Raw genomic sequence first — 13,743 nt, forward strand, 5'->3', positions numbered from 1 at the left:
CTAGTTAACTATGGTGGTGTGAAAAACTGACTGGTCTATTACTACAGAGGAATCTTGCAGGTTTTGATTCTGTTACTTCTAAGCTAAAAAAAGTTGAATTTGGAAACATTTAATCAATTTGTAACGAAAACTTGAAAAACTAATCATGCGAAGACATTTAAATGATATGGAAGCCGCGCGAGCTATAGGGCTCCTTCAAGCTGGTCAAACTCAACGAAATGTGGCGGCACAGCTTCATGTTTCTCAGAGCGTGATTAGTAGGCTATGGAATCGCTATCAACAGACAAATAACGTCCGTCAACGCCCCAGATCTGGACGACCACGCTGTACGACAGCCCGACAGGACAGATTCATTTGCATCACGGCACGACGTCAGCGGTTTTTGAGTGCTCCTGTCTTGAATCTTCAGTTTCAGCGTGCTACAAATCTAAGGATTTCATCCCAGACAATCAGAAACAGACTCCATGCCTCTAATTTACGAGCTAGAAGACCAGCAGTCCGACCAATTTTATCCAGAGGTTATAACACAAGGGGCATAACTCCTATCAACCGGAATTGATTTCATCTTATATTTGGATTTGGGTTTACAAAATTTTCAATTTCTACCAAAATATATAGAGAATCACATTAATATATATATATTGATTTGCAGAGATTACACCTCAGCGGACATAGACCAAAATTATTATCAGCGTAGCATCAACTGATGTGGCTCAGAAAGGCAATCAACAAATGATTTACATCATGTAAAAATAAAGATATGAATTTTTGTATACACTTAGTTGTTTATATTTCACACTTTATAAAATGTTGCTTCAATACCGAATGAAATATTACAATGAACAACTGCTTTGATCTTTTATTCACGTTTTCTAGTGACTGTAATTATCAACGAAGAATACCATTTAATGTTACGGAATAAAATAAGTTAAATAAATGAAAGAAAATCATAATATAGCTTTTATCATCAAATAACATTAAGTTTACGTTTAATATTTGGAGTTATTTATGATTTGGAAAACCGAGTAGAAAATGTACACAAAGCATACAGTAACATATCATGAAGTTACATTTAATAATCATCCATAATTCTCTTGTCAAAAAGCCCGATCTGTTTGAACGATTATTAAAATCTGAGATAGAAAGGAGAGGATTTCTGTTTTTATTTCCAACTGACGTGAAATGGAATGGTGAAGATTTGTCACAGAATATGTAGCGAGCATCCCATGAATTTGGACAAGTATCTGAAAGCAGTGTTATTTTCCTACCCAGAGATCCACTAGGAGGTTTATTCATCACTCAGCTGTACTATGGACGAGCGATTAGACAGCAAAATGACACTGAATCGTGCTTGAAAGATGTCCCCGATCCAAAGGTGAACACAACCTATCAATATGTTTTCGACATAAGGGAGCTACTGGAAGAAACCTGCGAGCCTACACAAGAACAACTGAGAGCATCAAAAGTACAGTAGGTTCATTGGAACAACAAAATGGCAAACGATTCGTATGTCACCTCCATATCATTCATTAGTTAGCTCTTTATATAAGACTAATCTTAGCTCCGTTCATTTTACTTCCGTGTTTGCTTACTATATGTAGGAAATCAGAATTTTACTTACTTTTATGAAGAATTGGCATTTATTCAGGGCGTGACCATCAAATATAATATAAGATATTTAATTTATAAATATGTTAATAAATAGTATTCATGTTATAAAGAATATACCACATTATATAGATTAATAGTAAAGAGATCCTTTTCCTACATCGATAGGGTTTGTAAGCATAGTGAATTTTCAACTGTGAAAGTATTACCACTCTCTCAATCTAAATCATAGGAACGATACAAAAAATCAATATGAATACATCTTTCTGATTTTTTTGTATTTATATTATTATACATAACAGTTTCTTAATAAATATATATATATTACACAAATGGAACGATGACTCTGACAGTCTGTCTGTTAATCACCTGTGACACAAACGGAACGATGACTCTGACAGTCGGTCGGTTGATCAACTGTTATACAAATAACGGAAGGATGACTCTGACAGGCTGTCTACCTGTTGTTCAGCTGTCATAGGAACTCCTCTGGATGTTTTATCGACGATGACAGGGACGAAATCATTCCAATGTGTCGAAATAAATTTGGTTCTATTAAATATCCAGGTAAATTATATATCTGAGTAAAATTGTAGATTTGAAGGTCGAGGTGTACTCGACTTTTGTGTTTCTGGGAATGATTGAGAAAATCTGTGAGTGTTTGAATCGTATCCACAGGATATAACATAGCAGGTGTACAGCATGCCGGTGATGGTTTTAGGGAGTAAAGGTCGAGTGAAAATGTCCGCAAGGTCATGATATTCTGTCGTCCAAGCAGGTAAACCACAACCATAGTCAACAACAAACCTAAAGTAAATTGAACATTTTGTGAATATTTTCTTCGTCTGTTTAGAAGACAAAAATAATGAAATACCAGGGAGATGGATCCTCCTATGGCTCCGAAACACAACAGCTCTAAAAGTCGTGAGATTTCAAATGCAAATCCTTGCCACTTCAGAGGATAAAACAGTTTTAAGTAGGCAAACTTACGATTACCTATTTGTTGTAAGGAATGTTGAATAACATCAAGAAAATTTTCGGTTGGTATGGAGTCGTCTTCCACCATCAATACATACTTTGGTGCCATTGATCTAGCTTGAACTAGACAATATATATAATCTCTTGCTTCCTTTCTACGCATGTCTGTTTGTTTATTGCGTTTATTTGATTGGTGACTGCTTTTTGTAACCATCGGAATGTATAACGACATGGATTCTGCCTCAGTATGATCTGAATCTGTGGTGTCAGTATTACAAAGAAATAAATGAATATTCAAGAATGTGGTCTGACTTTTCACAATCTTATCCAGTGCTGCTGCTGTTTGTATCAGGTACCCCATAGTAAGATTCTTTTCGGTCTTCCGTTTGACAGTAACTATGGCAATAGCAATGTCCACTTGACCTTTCAACTCTCTGTTATAAAATTCCAATGAATCGGCAGGTTTCTTTGATTTAAAGTATCGTGTTGCTTTCTGAAGTCTCAAGTTGTTAGATTCTGATGCTTGTTTAAACAGTATGTCGTTGTCACGATGAAACAGCCGGAACAATGGAGATAATGGGATATCTTTACACACGAGTGCTACAAGCAGTACAGTCAGTATAAACAAAACGACTGAAAATCCGATCCCCTTCTGCGGTAGTAACATGGCTGAACACGTACTACCATTGTCTTTGTTTTCCTTTGTCACTTACATAGATTGACGTGACGGAATCAATCTGGTATACTCACGAACTGTTTTAGGAAGGGCGTGATCTTAGTAACATCGCACATCTACTATGATAATAAATATAATGATAACATGTCCTGGAATAGTGAGGGAACTTCAGTGGATCCGTGTTAATATCAAGTTACATCTACGATTATTATTTCTTTCCTGCAAGAAAAGAAAAAAAGAAAAACTTTTAAAACCAATCTAAAAGATCTGTTGTATTGAAATCATGATATGAAAAAGAAGTTATACCTGTATCTCTAGTGAAGAAATCTGATTTATGTATAGCTGTCTACACCGTACTATTCTGATGTGTACAACTAACGACGTACGAGTAAACAATGTAGACCTTTAAACAGATCTGTAACAGACTGTGGGAAAACAAAGTTCACGGTAGGATTTTAAAGACCATGGCCGTACATTCCGTTGTGTTCACAAAAGGACAAATCACATTTCTTACCACAATCTGAAAGATGATATGTAATTCACTAAAAAAACTGACTATCAATCTTTAGGTTGTATTTCACAATCATTACATTATTTCTTAAAAGTCTCTATAGTCCCTCTTTATATAATCAACATTGCTTTGCTAAATTTATTTATTTTATGTAATTGGAAATAACAGTTTATATAGGATGAAATCTTAACAATTAAAATATAAATAATTAAAGGTATTTTAAAAACGTCATAGTTTAGATGTAAAACTTATTGTTTTCTTTTTGTTACAGTTTGACCAAGTCTGTGTATAAATAATGTGTTCTAAGAAGTAATGTATAATGTTTCTATATACTATTTACCTGTATGTGGTCACTGATTTCTTCTGTCGGTGTAAACCTCCAGACCTTGGTGTATATTATTGTTCATTTGTATTACAAAGTTATATATATTTCTCTGCCTTGTTGATCCTACAACACGCACCATTCTCTGGAAAGTACTCGTACCAGGTCCAGTGAGTAAAGTTCTCTATATACTCTCGGCGATATTTAAAGAGTACACGTAAACAAACAGCTAGTACAAATTAGTCTGTCGTTCAATAGACTCTAATATATCGGCTTGTAGTCGGTCAATCGACTCCAAGCCGATATGTGCAGTCGATGAAGCGGTTGAATAACTCGAACCAACAAAAATTCGCCTAACGGGTGGATAAGTAGTCCGTGACATGAATACAGCAGATTAGAATGCTATACATTCTGATTTAAATATAGATTATTATTACATACTATTTTATATGTATAATGATGATCTGTATTTCAATCAGATTGAACTCCATGGAAAGAAACGATATAGATTTTCTCTGCTTTTCGACTAACAATTTGGTAGCATTTTTTTTATCTTTCACTTTTCAATAAGTAAGCGAGACTTGTTCTGTTTTTGTTACTTATTTTCATTTTGTTAAAACGATTTATTTTAGATGGCAAAGTTTAAGTCCTACCATTTTTACAAGGTTTTCGATTTTTCATATTTTGAATATTTCTTATACATCTGTCATATCATTTCACATTGCCACTGTATGCGAGCGAGCGTGCTAATGAATTATGATCTTGACTATATGATGAACAATGCCCTATATTTTTAAACTGGTGGTGATTAATTGTTGTCCCTTCATTGTTAGTTAATACCTTAACAGTGTGTATAGATTATGCATTGTTATAGCCCCTGACTTAATATACTCTTACGTCACACGATTAACTAATTTGCCTTACCTTAGTAAGTACTGCTTGCAACCACCCTGCACAATAGACACTCAGTGCGTAGAACATGGACCGATTATCACCGTTTGTTCCGTCCGTCCTTCCTTCCTTCAGTCATTTTGTGTCCGGCGCACAACTTTCCCCAAAGTTAAGCAAGGATCATGAAACTTGGTGTAAACGTTGGCTATACTAAGAAGATTTACAGTGTTCCAAATTCAGGACCAACGAACCCTCAGTTATAGAGTTACTGCCCTTTGTTAAAATTTCGTGTCCGAAGCATAAATGTTTGCATTTTTATTAGGATACTGAAACTTGGTGTATGCATTAACCATGCCGAGATGATGTGTATTCCAAATTCAGTGTCTAAAATACTTTAATTACAGAAATATTGCCCTAGATTGAAATTTGGTGAACAAGACACTTCATCAGTTTCATTGATACTCTAGTTTTAAAAAAATACAATAGAAAATACCAACATGTCAATGTAATCATAATCCAAGTTCAAAGTGAAAAAACTAGGTCAAAATATTAACAAAAGAAAAAACTTATACGGAGACTCTTAGGTCCAGGTGTTTCGGAAGAGCAAGCGCATTCTGCTTCATTGACGACATCCGCCATGTAAACCTTGGTCAATCAAAGTAAGTTATGTCACGTTCTAAAATGAGAACAAGATATAAAACAACGGAACCAACAAGCAAAACTAACGAGTATCAAACACGTTTAGTTTCATATCGCATAAAGAAAGAGAATATTTCTCAGCGAGATCACTCTGGCGACCGTAGAACTTCCCCTTTATTGTCATAAACCTGCATCTTTGAATTAAGTTATAATATCCATCCCTCATTAAACTGTTGAAACATTGGTTAATTAAGGCTATAGAAATATGGCCAGTCTCTAGAGTTTGTTCAAGGTGAAGAAGTTCAGAGACAGATGATGTGTTATGACAATGCTAAGCGTCCTAAAAAATAGATTCTAGAGAGATATTTTCGAGATGATTGTGCGATTTTTCCATTTCTCAGAAATCGGTTCTAAAATAAAATACATCTTGGGATCAATGTTCGCACATCTATCTCGCATATCCAGTAATCCTCAGTGCGCAAATTTAAAGAAATAAAAGAAGCTATAACCTGAAAGCCCATGAAGGCTGCCTATTAGCCAGTATTTACAACAAAACACATTCCATATCAAAACGAGTAAGTCTAGAAATACATAAAGCACAACCAGAGACAAACATCTAGAATCCGTAATAATTTCAATCAATTCAGAACTTCTCATGTTAAAATTGTTGAAATCCGTGTTTACTTGTTTATTATGTCATCATTCTACTATCTGTACTAATGTATTTACAAGTTAGTGAAGATACAAGTAATCAACAGTCACTGAGGGAAGTAACTTGAGGTTCTACAATTGGGCAGCTTACAGATATCCCTATCATAGATTTCAAGATAACATCAATAGTAATACAGGTTGCATTGCCTCTATCATGAGTTTTTCACTGTTTTTTTTTTTTTTTCACTGTTAGGACTTACCACAAATAATATTTTAGAAACGTTTCAAACTTCTAACTAAATGTTTTACAACATATATCTTATCAGAATGCAACTTACGACAAGTCAGAAAACATCTTGGGAGAGACATGTCATGAAAATTTCAAACACAGTCGTTGCTATGCTTTCGGCAGTTGGTTAAACGCCACTTGTGTGATAGTGGTCATCCAACATGTTGGAACCTATTAAAAATATCAATTATTTACAATGTTGCTTTGATGGCGTTAATGTTATGATATTTGAACCTCTTCTACAAAAATTCCACGAAATTTCTAGATCAATATTATGGTTGAAATGCACGAGATAGGTGAAATATTTATGTTGTCAATATGCATTTCTATGGAGGACTATGTGGACCAATATTAATTTGTCCTGGCGAATATGTCAAATCCACTTTTGACGCATTACTTTTCCTTGAAGTAAGATGTTTGGTTTTATTTTGTTCAGAATGCGAAAAAATAAAGCGTGCAAACTTTTCAGGAACCAGCATTTATTTTGACACCTGTCGTGCGCAACAGGGTTTGCTACGCAGTCGTTACACTGCTGTGTACCTGTAAAGGAATGGTCTTTTCAAGATGGCATACCTAGACGGCAACGAAAGACAGGTGTTCTCGTTACGTACCTCGAGAAAACTCAGAAATACTCAAAATTTCTATTACAATATTTGTATGGTGCTGTCATAGTCATAAATAATTGTGATCCCTTCGCAAACTTAATAAAATTGTTTAATTCGGCGGGAAGCTGTGATATTTTGCCCATATAGAAATACCCAAGCAGTCTAAGGTGTATTTCTATTGTCAGCAAGACACCTCAATAACATCCGCTTTTAAGCCCATCGCCATATAATATTCACAAGAACGAAGGAAAACAATTTTGTTAAGGTTACGGACTGGTCCTAAGAAATACATAGAAACTCCAAAAAACAATACCATTTCAGTTACTGATTGGTGCTAAATGATAAGACTCGCAATGCAACCACTTTAAGTATCAAGACCATACATAATGTAATGTATTTCTTCTTCTTCACAGATACCCTGTTTGATCAGGTAGTATCATGATGGCTGTTAAATGTCATTACTATTACTACAATTTCGAAGGCGATAATTTCAAATACTTGTTTGACCATACATGCTCAAATCATGCAACAGAAAGATTGAAAATAATAGTTTTCGAGCTTAACACCATCACCGGCAGGAAAGACTATCTAAACAGAGGACTTACAAAATATTCCAAACCAGACATTCTGCAGTAACCAAAAACTAGTTCTTGATGAATCTGCGTCAAATGTACATATCGCCGAGGACGCGCTAATGGAGGAATTGGACGTGTCGATGTTTAACCGGACGTTAAAAGCCCGTACGATAAGAAAAGAATATCAATTTCGCTAATTGAAGACATCATGAACGACTCTAAAGCAAATCGGATATTGAGTGAAAAGCGGTCTCTCCAAGATTCTGTTCCTGCAGTACTAGCGGAAAACGACAAGGTCAAAACTTCCCTTGTGTGAAAATTTAAAATGTGGAAGTGTGCTATATTGATTTATAGAGTACTGTATACGGAATCTAAGTGTTGTTGCTTTGAAATAGTACAAAGACTGAAAGAAAATAGGAAATTGCTGGTTGTTATTTGTATATGCGTCCGTTTGTTTGACGAATCACTTACCGATTTCATTATTCTATCTAGCAATTGATATTGATATTATTTTATGCATCTGATTCAGGTCAATAATACTATTTTACATTCTTTAGGTACATTCATTGAAATTATCTTCGTTTTTCAGAATGTTCACAATTCAAAAGACAGACATGAAATTTCTCTTAGTAATTTGGAATCTTCAAGGAAAGTATCAGAGACAATTGTTTTGTGACAGGAGTCGATCAGGTCTGATTCCTAATATAATTGTTTTAATGTGACATTAGTCAGATATCTTGTTTTCATCCGTTGAAGCTATAAACATTGTTTTATTTCTTTATGAAAACTGTAAAATGACATGGGATGAGGTGCAGTAGCTGACGTAACTGTCTTTTCTAAAGCGGAAACTTTTGTACTTTCCAAGTGCATTTTTTACTGTCAAGACCGATATCTAACTTTAGAAACAGCATTTTATTATGTACAAATTTCCCCACTATTGACTTGGGCCAGAAATTTAAACGATACATTCCATTTAAGGAATTTCATTGTTAATTGTAGATCCCGACCAAACGATTTAAAAACCAAAACAAGTGTACTGTATATATATTGTATTAAGGCATCCAAGTTAATTTTAATTCCATTGCAGTCAGTCATTAATTGGACCAATCCATAACCGAAATGGATCTGTTTTTGGAACCAGTCTGTAACATTTTCTGTCAAAGTTGCTATATATTTCTGAGGACCAGTCTGTAACGTTAACAAGAGTGTTTCCCTTCGCTTTTGTAAATATTATAGGGCGATGAGCATAAATGATATATCGCCTGATAATAAAAATATACCTCAGACTGCTTAGATATTTTTACATGAACAAAAACAACAAACCCCGCTTCGATACCAAATTCAACAGTTCGCTCCAATTTGCGAAGGGCTCACAATTATTTATGACCATGACAGCACCATACCGATATTGTAATAGAAATCTCGAATATTTCGGAGTTTTCCCGAATACAGATTACAACCGCGTTGTCAGAGAGATTTTCTTATCAGAGGTAGAAAAGTAACCACGCACATAGTAACGATGCATCATGAGTGGACAAGTCGGTCGCCTTCTGGAATGAGAACCGAAAATAAGAAACATAAGAAAATAAGTGTTTTAGCACTGTTCTTCCCGGTCGAGCACTGGCCTTCTTATTTTACGTTAGTACCGCGGGTCAAAATAGGACCGTAAAAATGTATGGAGAAAAGTATTAACATAGAGGTCGAGTAAAACGTAAAAGGGTTGATGTTAAATTACTGCGTACAAATGGGAGTGTTTAATACTCTAAATATGAAGATATGCTCGCAATAATCGTCAAGATGAACATTAAAATTATTTAATTTATTTCGAGTAGCCTCCCCTTGTCCATCATTACGCAAAGGTATAATGTTAAAACACACTTATCTTCCTTATAAATACTGATTCCCAACATCTAAAAAACAAAACAAAATCAAATTCAAAAAACAAAAAACATCAATTTGTACAAAGGACACACACACTAATATCACTTTTCAACTAAGAACTAGCCTGATTGTGTTTAAAGCCTATAGGACCCAACTGATAAAAATCAAAAGAACAAAGAATACGACATTACAGATATCGTAAACACAATGACACTACATTCTCTCCGTGATAAGAGATGTAACCAGCTATGTATAGAGTGAAGACCTTTGACTCCACTTGGACAAAATGAAAACCACAATCAGGAAATAATTCATTGATAAAGAGGTTATAATAGAAAGTAAGAAATCGTGGTGACTTTTAACAAACGGAAATAAGGAAATTTAATTATCATTAATTTCCTATTCTTTCTATTATTGCAAATAATTTTTGAGCGTCTTTTTTAATGTATGTTTAAAAGGGAGTTAAAACTTATTCTGACTGAGATAGAAATTGAAGACGAGAACGAAACTGACGTTTATCAACTGGTTTTTTCTCCTTCTTATGATTTTATGAAACCAGGTTTATGAACAGGAAGAAGAAAATGACCTCATATTTCATAACTGGTAAAATCAATTCTGTTAAGATGTAACGGGATATTTCAAGTGTGGAGATTAAGTATTGAAAGTGACTGTGGAAGGTATTGGTCGTTTACCCTTGGAGCAGGCCGCACTATTTCGTATTCGTCCGTTCTAGACTGAATATAGAGAGAAAATATCTGTAGATGAAGATTCTTTGAGCAACAAAATGCAACTTTTTGTAGTGCAAGACTGACAAATCAACACACGACAGAGGCAAATTCTTCCGAAGAAAACACTAAAAGGCGAATTCTTCTTATGAACCTGTTTTCTTAAACAAACAAGATATGTTGTCAATGGGCAAACGACATTGACAACGTCCTTCTCGCTTGGTACTGGAAATGGCTTCTACACGAAAGCTACGACATATCTCTCCAAACACCAAGAACAACGCTATCAATACATGTCGCTGAAGGTAAGTTGATATCTGAAAATTTGAAACGTTAATCTTCCTAAATTCATACGCTTGTTACTAGTACACTATCTCTAAAAGGCAACATTCTGTCATAGATCCACTTATGGAATATCAATTGATCTGACTTCAATTTAATAAAACAATTGAAATTCTGCCGTAAGTTTCTCCCTAGTTCATATTTCCTAACACAATGATAACCAGTGGCCGTAGCATGTTAAGATATTTAACGTTGCGTCTCAGAATAAGAAATAAATGGCTTGTTCATCTCTAGTATAAATTTGAATGCCTTTTTTTTTTTTCTAAAAACAGATTTAGTCCCGAAGGAAAATGGAGTCCGTGGATAGTGAGAAAATGTCCCTACTTCTATCATTACTTGTTGAGGACAGGTACTTAGAGACAGCAGAAAATGTGGATTTCATCAAAAGGTGTGTGCTATTAAAAGAACACTTAGGGAGTTTACATCCGGATGATTATTCCATGTCTATAGTAGGAAGTCAAAGTGAGGGTCTTAAATTGGCAGGTGCAGATTTTGACATGATTTTCGTAAATAATCGGATTGAGGTAAAATATCCTGATCAATGTATTCCTCCAAACATGGGAGATAAAACAATTCTATATGTAAAAGAGGCAGGTTGTCGTCCCGGTTATGTTCACTTACAAGTTGGTCACAAGGGAAAGGATATGGAAAAGCATCTATTCGATTCAATAGTCAAAATTGAAGACTCATATTTTCTTTCAAGTGACATGTATAGAGAGAAACTTATCGATATCATGGGACCACTTACAGGTTTGAAAATTTCATCCACCGGACCAAGCTGCACAACACATGGGGTCTTTGGGAGTTGTGATTATGTATTTAGCTTTCCTAGTAAAAACTGGCCAAATGTTGCTCAGGAATGGATTACACGCACGCGTCTGTACGGTTGGCCATGTCAAACGTTGATCGACAAGATTGTCAACGGTGGCTGCCAATTTGTTCCGACTGGAGATAAATGTTCTGACGACACTTTTTTACAGTGGAGAATATCATTTGTGAAAGCAGAGAGATCTTTAATCCATTCCTTCAGTCATTGTCAGATGAAAGTGTATACTCTGCTCAAGTGTTTCTTAAGACAGATCAAAAGTACATTAAAAGAAGCACTCGAAGACGAGGATATGTTGTGTTCATATTTTTTAAAAACAGTCCTTTTTCATGCTTTAGAGAATACCAGCCAAATCTTTTGGCAGGACAAAAACTTGTTTTTTTGCTTTTGGTTTTGCATTAGCATACTGATTACTTGTGTCAAAGAAGGATTCTGTTCCAATTTCTTCATTCCTAGGGACAACATGTTCAAACGGAAAATCCGTGGACAAAAACAACAGATACTATTAGATGTTTTGAACAACTATTGGGCAATGAAATGGAAATGTCTGTCAGTTGGAGACTTCTTTGTTCCGTCCATATGGGACGATTTATGCAATGCCTCCGTCATGGAAAGACTTGCACATCGGCCGACAACCATGCAGAAATCTCTTATCGAATATGACAAGGATATTTCTACCTATTTATCAAGTATGTGCGTCTCAGATAAAAGTTGTACAGAAACGACAATCAGGGATGTAGTTCAAGCATTATGGCAATCACAGTCAGATTTCGATGAAGTCGTGATATATAACTATCTTTGTAAATGCTTACACAGATTTTCGTGTGTGCAGATTTATTCTGATAACATAGGTGCTATCAAAAATAACAAGACCAGATATAGGAGTTTAAGGAAACACCAACACTGGATAACTCACGGAGCCTTGCTTGGCACAGATCTGCTGCACCTGGCAACGTTTTATTTTCTGATTGGGAATTTCAACAAAGCCTTGGAAATGTGCAAGAGTGTACATAATCTTTCAGTGTGTAGCCGGAGTGATTTGAGACCTGATAATGGAGATACCTACAACAGACTGCGAAAGAAATACACAGAGGAACTCGTTTTTCAACACAAAGACTTGTACCCTCCTCATCTTTCTCTAGAAATACCCTACAGGGGCAAATACGTACTCATTCCACCAGATGCCTACAACTCTTTCCTCTCCTTTCTGTGCCGTCATGAGCTTGGAGACACTAGAGGTCGAGATGCTGCATTGCGACATTTGGTGGAGATTCAGTATAAAAGTAACCAACAAGGACGAAAATCCTGGATCGTACACACTATTGTGGGGATCTGTCATCAAATTCTCGGAAACTATCACCAGGCAATCAGCGCTTACTGGGAGTCGTCTGAAACAAAGGACTATGAGCATGTGAAAAATACTGCCATCACGAGAATAGCGATAGCGTATTTATGTATGTGTGCCACACAGAAGTCGGTCAAAGACTCAATATGGCGTTATATATGCATTTAGGAGTTGTGACATTGGAGAGTTGTAGTGTAGAATGTATGTATATCTCACAGAAGTCTAGAAGTCTAACGGGAAAAAACTGTGGTGTATTGTGTAGCAGAGTTCTGTAGGAGAATAGTTATGACGTATCTGAAGTAGGAAATATGTGGTGTATTGTGACGTAATAGAGGATAGCTTTTGTGTAATTATGAATGTTTGTGTACAACAGGGAACGGCTGTGATACATATTTTTTTCACATTAGACAAAGTTCTGAAGGTGAGCATCGATTAAATCCCGATAGATATATGGCCACCGAAATTACTTTGTGTTCACCGCTTCCTGAAAAGGAATTTATGTAATGCAATTTAATCTAAATTAAGATTTATTTTAAGAGCATGCGTATTGTATTAAAATATGTTATGACCTTTTTTTTTTAGTTTTGTGCGATTTATTTGGTTACTTAATCACGGAAATATATGTACATGAGACAAGTCAATCAAACCAATAGATGAGAGTCTTATACAAGATACAAAATACAATGCTTCTTTTTTTCTTCAGTTTCGATAATGTATTCGCGGATAGATCTTTCGAGAATCTTTCGAGTAAGGACAGCTATAGTGAAGCTGACTTAACCGGAACCCTTCGAGCAAGGACAGCTATAGTGAAGCTGACTTAACCGAAACCCTTCGAGTAAGGACAGCTATAGTGAAGCTGACTTAACCGGAACCCTTCGA

The 13,743-nt window shown here is 35.5% G+C and overlaps 2 protein-coding genes across 2 annotated transcripts; one reads left to right on the forward strand and one right to left on the reverse strand.

Moving 5' to 3' along the window:
• Positions 1-2,083: 2,083 nt before the first annotated feature.
• On the reverse strand, positions 2,084-3,253 carry LOC132548397 (post-GPI attachment to proteins factor 4-like). The gene has a single exon (XM_060212262.1). It carries the CDS (start codon positions 3,251-3,253, stop codon positions 2,084-2,086), a length of 1,170 nt encoding a protein of 389 aa, XP_060068245.1.
• A 7,730-nt stretch (positions 3,254-10,983) lies between these two features.
• LOC132548398 (uncharacterized) lies at positions 10,984-13,032 on the forward strand. The gene has a single exon (XM_060212263.1). It carries the CDS (start codon positions 10,984-10,986, stop codon positions 13,030-13,032), a length of 2,049 nt encoding a protein of 682 aa, XP_060068246.1.
• Positions 13,033-13,743: the final 711 nt, after the last annotated feature.

Source organism: Ylistrum balloti, unplaced genomic scaffold, assembly GCF_031769215.1.
Source record: "Ylistrum balloti isolate Yb309-2 unplaced genomic scaffold, AGI_CSIRO_Ybal_v1 Utg370010, whole genome shotgun sequence".
Lineage (NCBI taxonomy): Eukaryota > Metazoa > Mollusca > Bivalvia > Pectinida > Pectinidae > Ylistrum > Ylistrum balloti.